At 38.4% G+C, this 16,272-nt stretch overlaps 1 protein-coding gene and 1 non-coding gene across 3 annotated transcripts in view; both read right to left on the bottom strand.

The window, feature by feature from the left end:
• Positions 1 to 1,283, bottom strand: part of ZFPM2 (zinc finger protein, FOG family member 2) — a 443,301-nt gene extending 442,018 nt beyond the window's left edge. For both annotated transcript variants that reach the window (XM_045805813.2, XM_045805812.2), the window contains exon 1: positions 743 to 1,283. In XM_045805813.2, coding sequence (XP_045661769.1) covers positions 743 to 782 — 40 coding nt within the window. In that variant the 5' untranslated portion in view covers positions 783 to 1,283. The remainder of the gene's footprint in view (positions 1 to 742) is intronic.
• Positions 1,284 to 15,444: 14,161 nt separating this feature from the next.
• On the bottom strand, positions 15,445 to 15,554 carry LOC123797993 (U6 spliceosomal RNA). Its single transcript, XR_006781148.1, has one exon. It is a non-coding gene; the product is annotated as a U6 spliceosomal RNA (small nuclear RNA).
• Positions 15,555 to 16,272: the final 718 nt, after the last annotated feature.

Genomic DNA, 16,272 nt, shown 5'->3' on the forward strand with positions numbered 1-16,272 from the left:
GCGGCCCCTCCCAGCGAGGACTCCGCGCGCCTCCGGGGCGGGAGGTAAACCGAATCCCCGCTCGGCTGAGCGTCCGGACCACTCGAACCGGACGGGCCCGGCGCCCCCGGCCCAGCCCTGCCCGCCGCCAGCCCCGCGCCCTCGGGGCGGAGGCGGACGGCCGCCCGCTGCAGAGGCGCAAACTTTTACACCTACTTTTTGTTTCGCTTCGGGTTTGGCGTTGGCTCTGGCACCGCCCTGGACCAGGACCCAGACACTGATTTTCCACCGCCCAAGGACGGTGCCTCCCTCGCCCCGAGGTCCAACCAGCTTTTCGGAGAACTAAGTTCTCATTCTGCTTGCTAAAAGTGTGGTCCCCAAGAGTAGCACTATATCGATTGCAACAACCATGACAACAACCACAATAAGAAGAATTTCCTAAATAAGTGGGGCTGCCCAGGCACGCTGGACGATAACGCGAGCGGGACTAACTGGGCGCGGGGGTCGGAATTAAAAAGAAACCCAGGAGCGCGAAGACTCGGGCGAGCAAGAGTAGGCTGTTCGTCGCAGCGTCTTTCTTGCCCGGCGCTCGGGCCGTCTGTCTGTCTGTGACTGACTAGTTGTCCCTCCGCTGCTCAGGCAAAGTTTGACAAATCCGGGGCACGGGGAGCGGATTTCCCCGAGCCTCCCTCCCTTTCCCGCCCCGCGCGCCCCCCTCCCCAGAAATAATCCCAGCAACTGCCAGCCCAGCGTGCAAACTTACGTTTGATCTGCCGGGGTTTGCTCTGCTTTCGCCGGGACATCTCGGCGGCGGCCGCTGCCACTGGGGCTCCTGCGGTGGCCGCGGTCGGGGCTGCCGCTCCCTCGGCTCCCGCCGCTCCCGCCGCCGCCTCCGGCCAGGCTCTGGCCGCCGCGGGCCGGACTCCAGGTGCTCTGGACGCGCGGGATCCGGGCGCTGGGCTCCTCCGGGAGCCGCGGAGCCACGTTTGGAGATGAGCAGGCAAATGAGAAGACAGAGGGGAGCAGAGAGAGTGTGACAGTGGGGAGGGGAGGGGGAGAGTGGGAGAGCGATGGAGGGGGGGAGAACAGAATTTACAAACGAATGGACGAGGAGAGAGAAAAGGGGAAAGGGGGAACACGAAAAGAAGGAAGAGAAGGAGGGAGGGAAGGGAGAGCGAGCAGAGGGGAGAGGGGGAGAGAGGGGGCGGTAGGCGCGGGAGGAGGAGCGCTCTCGCTCTCCCCTCTCCCCGGCGTGCGGGGCAGAGACTCGAGCGCCGCCGCCGCCGCCGCCGCCGCCGCCGCCGCCGCCGCCGCTCCGGGCCGCGCAGCTAGCTCTCTGCCGCGGGAGGCGGCGAGGCGCGGGAGGGAGGGGCGCGCCAGGGCTGCGGGGAGGGGAGACTATTCCATCAGCGAAAGGAGGATTGGCTGCATCCAAAGCCAGTCCGGATGCAAAAGAGGGCCCCGGCCTCGGTCGGGTGGGGTGCACTGGAGCGCGGTGGGGGGTTGGGGGGGGCGAGAGGCGTGGGGAGGCTTTGGAGGGGGGCCACCTTCTGCAGTTGTCACCACGTCAGCTCTGGGCATCTGCCAGAGCACCCCTCCAGGCAACTTCTTCCCACAGCCCCCTCTGATGGACCCCAACTCTCCCCACGCCTCGCCCGTCCAGCGGGGCACAAAGAAATCCCAGTCTCTTGGTAAACTTTGTGCTTCCAGTTATGCCGCCCCCTCCCCTAGCCTCTACCCCCGCCCTTCCAGCTTCTTGGCAGGAAGGTTAGGCCCCTGGCAAAATCCTCGGCGACAGGCAGCTGATCACAAATGCCAACTGTGTGTCTTGGGGCCAGTTAAGCCCTCTCATCTGCCCGGGCTCTCTGGAGACCATTTCATTGCTCTCATGGTTCCCAGGAGACCGCTGCGGCCGTGGACCATCCCCCACTTAGCCCGTATGGATGGGATGCTGAGCGGCGTCCTCAAAGTGCTCTTTCTCATCTAGAGTTTTCATTGTAGATTGTACAAATTCCGAATTTGGAAACAGGCAGATATTTTTCCTCATATCAAAAAGGAGGACCATTAGCTAGGTGATTAGCCCTAGGTGGGAAATGAACAGTCTCTAAACAGAATACTAACTTTTTGAGGAAGTCTGGAAGTTCTGAAGTCCCACCCCATCCCATGACCTTTAATTCTTTTTAGTTCTTCTGCCACAGGGAAGCAGCCAGCGACTAATAAAAGATTTGATCTTGCCATAATTTCCCAAGCAGGTAAGACCCAATAACTATTTCATGGTTCTTTAGCTTTTAAAGTTTTGTTTCATTCTTATTCAATTATTGTGTGTGTAGTATGTCGGAAACCGCAAGCCAAAAGAACAAATTTTGAAGTGATTTGCATAGTTATTATTTGGCCAAGTTAAGCTGCATGAGGCTAGCTTAGTTTCTCATAGTTTCATATATACTGAGTATTAAATATATCCTCCCGGGTGGGCTGGAAGAAGCTTCTATCCAAGTGGCAGTGGAACTGGCTGCTTTATGTAATCAGTATTTACTAATAAACTCCACTGCAGTTGACATGTATCCCCCAGATACTGCTGACTCTTCCCCCCAGGTTGTGAGATCATCCATTCTGATCTAAAATTGTGCCCCCCTTTGTTTGGTTGACTAGCCATTCCTATGAGCCCCACCAAACTTGATACTCTGAAAGGGTCTGGGGGTCAGCCGAGAGCTTGGGCTGATTGAGCATAATGCAGGCTGCTCAGCGTGCAGGAGGCACCGTAATCAGTGTCATTTATAACCCCATCAGGACATCTTCTGGAAGGTGTAAAGAGTTGCCCTGTGAAAGGTATGGCTGAGAGAATCTTAATACAGAGCTGAAGACCAATTGTGAATTTTATTACATTACCATTAGTACTATTAACATATGAGGTTGTAAGAATACATGGTCCTTTGCAGTGGAAAATGCGCTAAATGACAAAGTCCCTCCCCTGAAGAACCAACAAATTAAAGCCGTAAGTACCATGAAAAGCAGGGTTATGTGTGTTTGTGTTGTGGAATGAATAAGCAGACAGAGAACTACAGATTTTGGCCTCCTTAATTTTCAACTCATTACAATTAAACTGGTGTGCTTACAATTGGATGTATTATACATTATGGTTTTTAAAGATCTTTTTACAGAACTGGCTGACTTTTTATATCAGCCAAAAGGAATGCCCATTGGAATTAAAATATCATAACAGTTAGTGTTTCTTTTGGCATTTGAAATGGTTAAATATGCAAAGCAAAAGAGAAACAAATAAATCTCAGCTAAATATTCGGTTTAAAAGCTGAAAGGAGCAAAAGTCAGGGAATTCAAGGCAAGATTGATAAAATAACCAGAACGCATTATTAGAAATAGATATAGTTTATATAAATTTATAAATATATATTAATTATAGTCACTGTGAATGAATTAAACTAAGGAATACTATTACAATTTGTTTTTTCTCATCATTTTTAATGAGAATGTTGATGATATTTAAAGTTCAATTTTTCTTTTTCTAGTTTAACTCACTAAGGTTATAAAATTAAAAGACAGCAAAACCTATAAGCAATTATCTCTGTCCAAATGGATATAGCAGCCCCAAACCACAGCTACATGACTATCAAACAATGATTATGAAAACCACAATTGAGAAAAGCATCAGGGAATGATATTGCAAAACCACAGCAACAAATGTGTCTGTGATATTGAAAACCACAATTCACAACTAATACCCTGTGTATTGCAAATTACTATTTAACTATAAATGTGAAAATGTATAAGTAACAGCACAAAATAATTTCTCATTTACTTAAAAATGAATTATTCATTTTCTAGACTCATTGATTTCATCTCTACATAATGGTTCATTTTGAAAAGTTTCTGCTTTCAAAGACAAATCATTTAAGAATCACATATGCAAGTTACTTTAAACGCAGAAAATATGCAACTTTTAATAACATTTCTTTAAATACTAAAAGAATTGATCTGAAACCAATCTAAAATAAAGAAACATTTACCTCAGTCTGGCTTTCTCCATAAAGTTCTTCAGGAGTGAAAAGGGATGTGAGTGGACACTGCTTATGGAAAAAAAGCTTCAAGTATTCTATTACAACTTCAATGAAAATATAGTTGTATATACTCTTAATAGTCCATTTAGCCGAAAACATATATCTGACAATAAAATGAGATGCCATTACCAAAACTACTTTAATATACAAAATCAATGGTTTATTTACAAGTAAATAAAAACGATATTGTTTGCAGGTTTATAGAGTTGTCAGATTTCAAAAATTAAAATAGGATGCCCAGTTAAATTTGTATTTCAAATAAGCCACTTTTTTTTTAGTAAGAGTCTGTTCCATGCAATATATGGTACATACTCATCTTAAAAAACAATTGTTCATATCCTGTACTTTATTGTGTTTTATGACAAACCTACAAATTTATCATGTTACCATTTTCACAAATTTATGGTTGTTTTACAAATAACACTGTTTATAGAAAAGGCTAAAAAACCCTAAAGTGCTTCCTACAGACGTATACATAATTCTTGAACATCATATTATTTAAGGATGGCAAGGTAGAAGAATAAATTTCTATACAAAAATTCTTACTTTATTTGGCATAGTACAGAAATGTGCTCTCAATGTAAATGGATTGCATTCATGTATGTCTTACTCTTGGATTTGTTTTTAAAATGTGTTTTTTCCTCCAAGGGATCGACAAATTGATAAAGCAACCTCCCAGGCCACATCTTATTAGGCAGCAAGCTGCCTTCTTTATTATGGGAGTAAACAATATTCAAAAGCTTCAGAAAGACTTAATTTTTTGCCCTTGTATCCTCACCAGAAATTGAATACAGTTTATCTGCCTTGATTTAAGATTATGACACTGAATTGAACAAGAATGCAGTATGAAAATAGTGTTTTGGATTTGTATATCTTTATAATTTGAGCAGTTTAAAAATAAAAATCAACAAATTCATCTAAATGGCATTCCTATGTTAGAACTATGAAAAGGACTATCTGTTTACTTGCAAAGGAGCCAAGGGCTTTGAAAACATTCAGTCAATCTACATCAGGGGTTTAACTTGGGCTTCATGTAGACGGTCAATCTCTCAAAAGAAGTTTGTATGTACAAAAAATATGTTCTAAGGAGTGGGTCTATTGAATTCACCAGATACTAAAAATGTCTGTAAAAAAGCCATCTGTGGACCATTATGAGTTAAGAATCACTATTCTCTTTATGTGTAAATTTTATGGTGTACTGAAAACCAAAGTGTGGATGATTTAAGTTTTTACTCTTTGAAATCATCCTTTAGGTCCAAGGTACTACTCTGATAGAAGAGAGTCATGGGATCAACTCTATTAAAAAAAAAAAAAAAAAAGTTCTTTGTTGCTAAGTCTGTATAATACATCACATCTTCAAGTATAAAATAAATATTAAAGGAATATCGCCCAAAATTTTAGTAGACACCTGTGGATTTTGACTGCCTACCATCCATTCTCTTTTCAGGTAATAATGCTGTGATATCTTTTAAAGAATTACTCCTCCTCACCCCACTATTTGGTCATGTGATACAAATGTGACTGTCCCCAGTCCCTGACCAGAATATTCTAGGTGTTTGTCTACAGTGATTTGTTCAATGGCCCAAATTGTTCCCATTAGAGTCAACCCTGGACCTTTTTCCTGTTCTAGTGGAACCACTGAGGAAAAGGTGCTGTTTTTCTGCTGGGCTACACTGGGAGGATGCAAATCCTGATATGCAAATCTGCTGTTGGCCATCCTTGTTGGAAGAAACTCTTTAAGAACGCTGCCAACACAAAGGACTAATTTTGTCTTATCTTAGGATCTGATTTTTGGGAAACCCAAACTAAGATACCCATCAACATTCAATATTACTTTGTTTTGGATCCATCAACATTATCCATAAACATTGGAGTCATTTCTATTATATCTCACTTTCATCTATTTGGCCAAGCTAACACTTAATGCTCCTTTGTAGTCTTAGTATAGATGTCATTTTTCACAGGAAGACATCATTTACTTCCCAGTCTGAATGAGATACTTCTCCTTTGCTACCATAACACCTTTTTTGTCTGCATAATATCACTTGTTGCATTGTATTACATTGACAATTTAGTTACATAAAATCCAATCCTCGCCAGCCAATACACCTGTCCCAGTACACCTAACTAGATAGAGAGGTTGGTGAGGGCAAGAAACATCTTTTTCAGAGTCATGTCCTCCCCAGTGCTGGACACATAGAAGATCTTAATATAATTATTGAAAGAAAAAGTGAATTCAGAAATAACCTGAATTAAGGAATTCAGGAACTCTTGCTATTCTCAGTCCCCATCCACATAGCCACAGGTACGGGAGACGGCAGCCATATCTATACAGCATAACTCCATGCTCCTATTTGCAGATACTTGGACCACAAGGGAGTCCCTGACTCAAATATGACCAAATTCCTCCCTTACAAATCTAGAGTTAGTTTCAAGAGTTTCATCCTTACATAGGCTGATCTAGTGAATGAAGGAGTAAAACCTGTGGCATTATGGTTTGCTTACCACCATGTGAACAGAGTAGCTGTGATAGTTTTTCTGCAGAGAGAAAAGTAAATAAAACAAATGTCCTGAGACAAGTAGAGATTGGAATATGAAATGGAATCCCACATCTTGCTCCAGCACCTTCATGACTGCAGAAGCATTTCTGCCCTTACTTACGATTTCTTAAAATGAATTCCTCCCAACCTTTTCTTTTTTCAATTATTTTTGTCCTAAATTAGCATTAGTTGATTCCTGTTACATTCAAGCCAAAAGACTAAATAAACTAAGACAGAAATTAACCATCTATGACTCTAGTTTGCTTGACTGAATATTTGAATATTTAGAAATAGCAGTTTAACTGAATTCTCAACTTTCCTCCAGAAAAGCACTGTATTAGTCTGGGTTCTTCAGATAAACAGAACCAACAGTATATATGTGAGTGTGTATATATATATACATACATATATATACAGAAAGTTATACATATATATATGTATGAGTATATACATATATATATAGAAAGAGAGACAGAAAGATCATAGGGAATTAACTTACATAGTCAGAGAGGCTGAGAAGTCCCAGGATCTGCAGTTGACAAACTGGAGAGCTAAGAGAGACAATGGTAGAGTTCTGGCCTAAATTGGAAGGCCTAAGAACTAGGGGAGCTGATGGTGTAAATTTCGATCTGAGTCTGAGCATTAAGGCAGGAGAAGACTGGTATCTCAGCAGGGAGACAGTCATGCACAGAGAGAGATTTCTCACTTACCCTGCCTTTTTCTAATCAGGTCCTTTGTGGAATTCAGGAGGACAATTTGCTTAGTCCTCTACCTATTCAAATGTTAATCACATCTGAAAATATCCTCACATACACACCTAGAATGTTGGACCAAATATCTGGTCACCCCAAGAGCCAGTCAAGTTGACACATGAAATTAACTATCACAAGCACTTTTGTTGATCCCCCCCCCCACCGCCTGGGGGGCAACCCTGAAATGGCAAAGAACCCTTACGAATGTTAAGTGGGTAAATCTACAATTTTAACATAGATAATCAAGATAAAAATCAATTACCGATTTCGGACATTCACTTCAACCAGGAGTAACTCTTGGGGGAAAAGTTAGTATTTTCAAACTCAGAATTCCTCAAGAGCATGATGATCCATTGACATGCACATCTATAACTCTCCTGATTAACATACATTCTGGCCCCAGATGTTTGGTTTTACTCTCAACTTTACTTTGCCACATTTGAATAACCATCTAACAGATCACCTTGCATGTAAATTTTATGGATGTTGTTATAATTTGCATGAATAATTTTATACTTCTGTGGTGGATTTTATTTTCCAACCTATAACTTTTGCCATAAATTCCTAAATGCAGAAGAAGAAATTAAACAGCTTTTTGAGAAAACTTGCTATGTGTAGAGACTTCATCAAATCACTTATCTTTGCTTTTATCTACTTGCAAGAGTATATTAAAATAATGCATTAGGAGTGAATTTAGGGTGACCTGAAGATGTAGGATTATGAATAAGCATGCCAGGGCATACTGATAATGAAATCATCTAAAAGACACTGAAACATATGATTGTATCACTTTTAAAATGTATCTTATAATGAAAATTAAGCTATATGACTAATATACCTCTTTCAAAACAATTTTTACGTTTATTAAACAGATAGATGTACATAGATTTTTAAGGCTCATGATGAAAATTAGCAATTTCTTGTCCCACTCAACATCCCAATGACAATTGCTGCTCCCAGAGATATAATCATTGTCAATTCTTTTTCGCTGATTCTCCTGATGTTCACCTCATTATTTTTTTTTAAGTAGGCTCCACACACAATGTAGAGCCCAATGCAGGGCTTGAACTAATGACCTTGAGGTCAAGACCTAAGCTGAAATCAAGAGCCCGACACTAAAGGACTAAACCACCCAGAAGCCCCTGATGTTCCCCTCATATTTCTAAATAAAATATTACATCTTAAAAATTTATTAATTTAGGGGCACCTGGGTGGCTCAGTCGTTAAGCATCTGACTTTGGCTCAGGACGTGATCCCAGGGTTCTGGGATCAAGCCCCGCATTGGGCTCCCTGCTCTGCTGGGAGCCTGCTTCTTCCTCTCCCACTCCCCCTGCTTGTGTTCCCTCTCTCGCTGGCTGTCTCTATCTCTGTCAAATAAATAAATAAAATCTTTTAAAAAAAATTATTAGTTTATTTATTATTGATTATATTGACTATCTAAAATAAAATATGAAGTTGTAACAGATTTATGCCCCTCAACACACATTTTCTTCAAATTTTTTATTAAATAAAAAGCTTATATTTTTATTAACAGCTAATCTATATAGGGTATGGTGATTATGTTTTCTTTTGATCTCTTTGTTTATCCTGGAGTTCATAATTACTGTCTTCATCATTTTCTCAGTTTTCTATGAACTATCACTATTTCACCCCCAAATCCTTTGCCAATGTAATACAGTCATTATTACATCAAGTAATATACCATTACATCATTACATCCAATAATCAATAATCAGATTATCAGATAATCAAGGAGGTGGTTGTTTTTCCTGCCATGCTGGTGTCCTTCTTGGACCCTTCCATCCTTCTGTTCTATTCTCAACTAATCGCTCTTTGTAACTAAAATTTTCTTTTCCTCCGCATCCTGAGAATTCCCTTGATTTTGTCCTGTATTAGATTCTAGGTTTCCTGAATACCGTGTATTTTTTTTTACTCCTTTCCTTTCCTTTCTTTTTTCCATCCTTTCTTGTTTTGTACTTTTAGAGTACAATTTCATCTAGCTTCCTGGGAAAATGTATATACAAGTTTTTTTTTTTTTTTGAGATTTGACAAGACTGAAATCCTCCTTATTTTGCTCTAATATGTTATATATGGTTTATGAGGGTATAGAATTCTAGGGTGTAAATTACTTTTCCTGAATTGTTTTTCTTTTTTTTCTTTCATTTTTTCCAGTTTTATTGAGATAGAACTCTATATATCATTATACAAGTTTAAGGAGTACCACATGATGATTTGATACATTTATATTTTGCAAAATGATTACTACAATAAGACTAGTTAACCTCCATCGCCTCACATAAGTACACCTTTCTTATTTGTGGTGAGAATATTTAAGATCTACCGTCTTAGCAACTTTCCCGTGTATAATACAACATTGTTAACTATAGTCACCATGCTGTACATTAAATCCCTAGAACTTGCTCACCTTATTTTTTTAAGATTTTATTTATTTATTTCAGAGAAAGCAAGAATGAGAGCAACTGGGGGGAGGGGCAGAGGCAGAGAAAGAGAAGCAGGCTCCCCACTGAGCACAGATCCTGACCCCTAGAACCCCAGGCTCCATCCCAGGATCCTGGGATCATGACCTGAGCAGAAGGCAGATGCTTAACTGACTGAGCCACCCAGGCTTCCCAGAACTTATTCATCTTATAACTGGAAATGTGTACTCTTTAGATAACATCTCCCCATTTCCCCCTCCCCCAACTCTTGGCAAACAGCATTCTACTCTCTGGGGTCTATGAGTTCAGCTTTTAAAAATTCCACATGTAAGTGATACAATCTAGTATTTGTCTTTATCTAATTTATTTCACTTAACATAATGCCTTCAACAATATTGTCACAAATGGCAAGATTTCCTTTTTTTTTCTTACGGCCAAATAATATTTCATTGTGTATATACATATACTCTCTTTTATCCACTTTTATTATATATTGCTTATTGTGAATAATGCTGCACTGGACACTGAGATCCTAACTACATTTCTTTGAGTATATACCCAGAAGTGGGAGTGTTGGATCATATGGTAGTTCTTTTTCTTTTTTTAAGATTTTATTTATTTATTTGAGAGAGAGAGCAGGAGAGTGGGATGAGGGGCAGAAGGAGAAGCAGACTCCTTGCTGAGCAGGGAGCCAGATGCGGGGCTAGATCCCGGGACTCTGGGATCATGACCTGAGCTGAAGGCAGATACTTAACTGACTGGGCCACCCAAGTGCCAATAGTTCTATTTTTAATTTTTTGAGGAACCTCCATAGTGTGTTCCATTGTGGTTGTACCAGTTATTACTCCTATTGACAGTGCAAAAGAATTCCCTTTTCTTTATAATTCCACCAACGCTTTTGGGAGATGATACCTCATTGTGACTTTGATTTACATTTCCTTGATGACTAGTGATGTTGAGAATCTTTTCAAGCACTTGTTGGCCATTTGTATATCTTCTTTGGAAAACTGATGGTCCGGTCCTCTGCACATATTTTAATTGGATTGTTTGGGTTTTATTGCTGTTGAGTTATACGAGTTCTTTTTATAATTATGGATATTAACCCCTTATCAGATAGATGATTTACAAATATTTTCTCACATTCCATAGGTTACCTTTTCATTTTGCTCATTGTTTCTTTTGCTGTGAAGAAAGCTTTTTAGTTTGATATAGTGTCAGCTTGTTTATTTTGCTTTTGTTGCTTGTGCTTTTGATTGCAAAAAAATTGTCTGGAGGACCAATTCCAGGAGGATTTTTCCTATTTTTTCTCTTAGTATTTTTATGTTGTTAGGCTTATTTTAAAATCTATAATTCATTTCAAATTAAATTTTGTGAGTGGTATAGGTAGGGCTCTAATTTCATTCTTTTGAATGTGATTGTCCAGTTTTCCCATCGCCATTTATGGAAGAGACTACCCATTCCCTATTGAGTATTCTTGACTTTCTTATCAAATATCAGTTGACTCTATATGTGAGGGTTAGTTTCTGGGCTCTTTATTCAGTTTCATTGGTCCATATGTCTGTTTTTATGGCAATACCATATTGTTTTTTTGCCATAGCTTTGTAATTTAGTTTGAAATTAGGAAGTCTGCTGCTTTCAGCTTTGCTCTTCTTTCTCAGAATTATTTTGGCTATTTGGGGTCTTTTTGTGGTTCCTTTATGAATTTTAGGATTTTTTTCTATTTCTTTAAAAATGCCATTGGAATTTTGATAGAGATTGAATTGAATTTATGACTTTGGGTAGTATGGACATTAAAAAAATATTAATTCCTCCAATTCATGAACACAGGATGTCTTTCTATTTATTTGTGTGCTGGGAATGGCTAGCACTCCCTGTATGGACTAATGAAAGATTATTCCAGACTTTGCTGTGAAAGAGAGGCGAAAGCAAGGGGGATCAATGCTTAGAGATGAAGACCCTTCACTCTTTGCTCTCACCTTTATTGGTGCTTCACGGTAATCATAAATCTTTATTACTCTGTTTCTCAAGCAAATGATGCAGGACAAGGGGTCTTACTGGAGCTAAGAGAGTCTTGATTATGGGAAAGATACAATATGCTAATCAGCGTGTTCTATGAGTTCTGCTAAACATAGCCTAGGGGACAATGCATATATTTCTTAGATCGCAGTGGGGCTGTTTGGGCTAAGAAAGATTCGGGGAAGGCAACTCCCCGTGGCATTCCTAGGGCAGAGTGGTCACACAGACCTCGGCATTCCAAAGGCCTATGCCCTTCTCTGAAAACTTCCCTCACCCCCAGCGTCTTCCATGTTACATTTTGGCAAGCCAGGTATTATGAATGATTTCATAGTCTACATTAACCCCAACATTTGTGTCTTCTTCAATTTCTTTCATTGATATCTTATAATTTTAAATGTACAGATATTTTGGGGTGTCTGGATGGTTAGTCGGTTAAGTGTCGAACTCTTGATTTGGGCTCAGGTCATGATCTCAGTGTTGTGGGATCAAGCCCTGCGTTGGGCTCCACACTGTGTGCAGAGTCTGCTTGTCCCTCTTCCTCTGCTCCTCCCCCCACTCATTCTCTCTCTCTCTCAAATAAATAAATAAAAATAAAAAATCTAAATGTACAGATATTTTATTTCCTTGGCTAAATGTATTCCTAAGTATTTTTATGCATTGTAAATAGGATTGTTTTCTTATTTTTTCAGGTAGTTTATTGTTAGTGTATAAAAATAAAACTGATTTTTGTATGTCGTTTATATGACCTGCAACTTTATTGAATATTTTTATTGGTTCCAACAGTTTTTAATGAAGCCTTTAGACTTTTCCATATATAAGATCGTATCTTCTGCAAACAATTTTATTTCTTTCTTTCTGATTTGGAGGTCATTCATTTCATTTTCTTGACTAATTGCTCCAGCTAGGATATCAGCTTTATGTTGAATAGGAATGGTAAAAGTGGGGACCCTTGTCTTTTCCTGATCTTAGAGGAAAAGCTTTCAGCCTTTCCTCATTGGGTATGATGTTAGCTGTGGGCTTGTCATATATGACCTTACTTATGTTGAGGAACATTCCTTCTATATTCAAATTTTTGTGAGTTTTTACTTTGAAGGGATGATTAATTTTATCAAATATTCTTTCTGCATCTATTAAGATAATCATGTGATTTTTATCTTTCATTCTATTGGTGTAGTGAATCACAGTTATTTATTTGTGTATGTTGAACCAACTTTGAATTCTAAGGATAAATCATATATTTTTTTTAAAGATTTTATTTATTTATTTGACAGAGATAGAGACAGCCAGCGAGAGAGGGAACACAAGCAGGGGGAGTGGGAGAGGAAGAAGCAGGCTCACAGCCGGGATCACGCCCTGAGCCTAAGGCAGATGCTTAACGACTGAGCCACCCAGGCGCCCCTGCTGGGAGGTTTTTGATTAATTCAAAAACTTAGTCTGTTCATATTTTCAGTTTCTTTATTATTCAGTCTTGGTAGATTGTATGTTTCTAGGAATTTATCCATTTCTGCTAGGTTATCCAATTTTTTAGCATATTGTTTTTCGTAGTAGTGTCTTATGATTCTTTGAATTTCTGCAGTATCCATTGTAATGCCTCATCTTTCATTTCATTTCCTTTTATTTACTTGAGTCTTCTCTTTTTCGTAGTCTAGCTAAAGGTTTGTCCATTTTCATAATCTTTTTAAAAAAAAACAGATCTTAGTTTCATTGATCTTTTCTATCCCTCTTTTTCTATGTTATTTATTTCTACTCTGATCATTGCTCTCTCCTTCCTTCTGCTAACATTGGGCTTACTTATTCTTTTCTAGTTCTAGTTCCTTAAGATATAAAGTTAGGTTGTATATTTGAGAGCTTCCTTTTTTTCTTCATGTAGTCATTTATCACTATAAACTTCCCTTTTAGAACTGCATTCCATAAGTTTTGGTATGCTGAGTTTCCATTTTCATTTGTTTCAAGATATTTTTTAATTTGTCTTTTGATTTCTTTGATCAACTGGTTATTTAGGAGTGTATTAATTCCACATAATTATGGACTTTTCCATTTTCCTATTGTTATTGATTTCTATCTTCATACCATTATGAAGGGATATTTCTGACCTAATGATATGATTTTAGTCTTCTTAAATTTGCTAAGACTTGTTTTGTGACCTAGCATATGTTCTATCCTGGAGGAATTTTGTGTGCACTTGAGAAGAATGTGTATTCTGCTGCTGTTGGATGGAATGTTTTGGTATATGTCTGTTGGGTTCATTTGGTCTAAAGCATAGTTCAAGTGCAATATTTCCTTGTAAATTTTCTATCTGGATGATGGATCCATTGTTGAAAGTGGGATACTGATATCTCTTACTATTCTATTACTGTACTGTTGTTGTTTTCTTTTCCTTCATATCTATTAGTATTTGTTTGATGTATTTAGATCCTAAATGTTGGGTGTATGTGTATTTAAGATTGTTATATCCTATTGATGAACTGATCCCTTTATTATTATATAATGACCTTCTTTGTATCTTTACTGCCTGTCACTTAAGGTCTATTTTAATACCAGTATAGCTATTCCTGCTCTCTTTTGGTTTCTTCTTCCATGAAATATATGTTTCTGTTCCTTCACTTTGAACCTATGTTTGTCCTAAAACTGAAGTGAATCTCTTGTAGGAAGCATATAGTTTGTTCTTGTTTTAGTTGTTAATTTTTTCTGTTCAGCTACTTTGTCTTTTGATTAAAGAATTTAATTCATTTATATTTTGCATAATTATTGGCAAGTAAGGACTTACTTATTCCATAATGTTGTTTTCTGGCTTTATTGTAATCTCCTTGTTCCTCATCCTCTTTTGCTGCCTTTGTTTGTGAATCGATGGTTTTCCATCATGGTAAATGCTTTGATTCACTTCTTTTCATCTCTGTGTATCTGCTGTAGGTTTTTGTTCTATAGTTATCATGAGATTTACCTAAAACATTTTATAAATATAACAGTCTACTTTAAGCTAACAGCACCTTAACTTCAATTACATACAAAAAGTTTGCTTTTTTACTCATTTAATCTTTTAATTTTCACAATTTACCTCTTTTTATATTATATATTCACTAACAAATTATTACAGTTTTTGCTGAATTTAATAATTGTATCCTTTAAATTTTTTGGTAAAATTAAGTGGCTAGCATAGTAACATATACAATGTTATAATATTCTGAAATTGACTATGTATTTACCCTTACCAGTGTATTGCATATTTTCATATGTTTTCATGTTACTAATTCATTCCCTTTCATTACAGCTATAAGAATGCCTTTCAGGATTTCTTGTAAGTCAGGTCTTGTAAGTCAGTGGTGATGAACTCCCTCAGCTTTTTTTTGTCTGAGAATGTCTCTATCTCTCCTTCATTTCTAAAGGACAACTTTCATCCATAGAGTATCCCACTCTCTCCTGGACTAAAATGTTTCTGCTGAGAAAGCTGTTGATAGCCTTATGGGGGTTCCTTTGTAGGTGATAAGCTTCTTTACTCTTCCTGCTTGTAAGATTCTTTGTCTTTGATTTTTGACAGCTTTTATAATGTGTCTTGGAGAATAGTTTTCTGAGTTGAATTAGAGGACCTATGAACATGGATGCCTAAATCTCTCTCCAGCTGTGGAACTTTTGAGCCATTATTACTTTTTAAAATATGGAATGTCTTGAATTTGCATGTCATCCTTGTGCAGGAAAGCGACATAGCTAATCTTCTCTGTATCGTTCCAGTTTTAGTATATGTGCTAATGAAGCAAACACACAGCCATTATTTTTTAAAACAATTTTTCTACCCCCATCCTCCTCTCTTCTTGAACTCCAATAATTCTCAGATTGGCTTGTTCAATCATATCCCTTAGATCACACAAACTTTCTGCATTCTTTTTAATTCTTTTTTCTTTGTTCTCTCTGAATAGATCATTTAAAAGGTATTGTCTTCAATTTCAGATTCTTTCTTCTGCTTGATCCATTTTGATTTTGGCCCTCTATTGCATTTTTCATTTCATTTATTGTATATTTCACCTCAGGGTTTTTTTTATGACTTTTTTCTGTTTTTTTTTAAACTTCTAATTTTGTTGGCACCTTGTTTTCCTGATTTCATTGAATTGTCTTTCTGTATTTTCCTGTAGCTCATTGAGCTTTCTTAAAACAGCTAATTTGAATTCTTGGTTGGGTAAATTGCAGATCTCTGTGTCTTTGGGGTTGATAAATGGAAGATTATTGTGATCCTTTTGTGGTGTCATGTTTCCATGTCTTTCCATGTTCCTTAAAGTCTTGCATTGTTATCTTTGAATTTAAAATAGCAGTCACCTCCTCCATTCTTTACTGAAGTTTGGAAAAGAATCATCTTCCTTCAGCCCTACTAGGGATTCTGGGGCTTTCTCAGATCTTCTGTGGATACACATTGTTCCACACTTCTTGCTCCCTCTTGTGGCAGATTCTTTTTTGTTGTTGGTTTGTTTGCTTGTTTCAAGTTTCT

Source organism: Ursus americanus, chromosome 9 (genome assembly GCF_024610735.1).
Source record: "Ursus americanus isolate L20-20 chromosome 9, mUrsAme1.1.p, whole genome shotgun sequence".
Lineage (NCBI taxonomy): Eukaryota > Metazoa > Chordata > Mammalia > Carnivora > Ursidae > Ursus > Ursus americanus.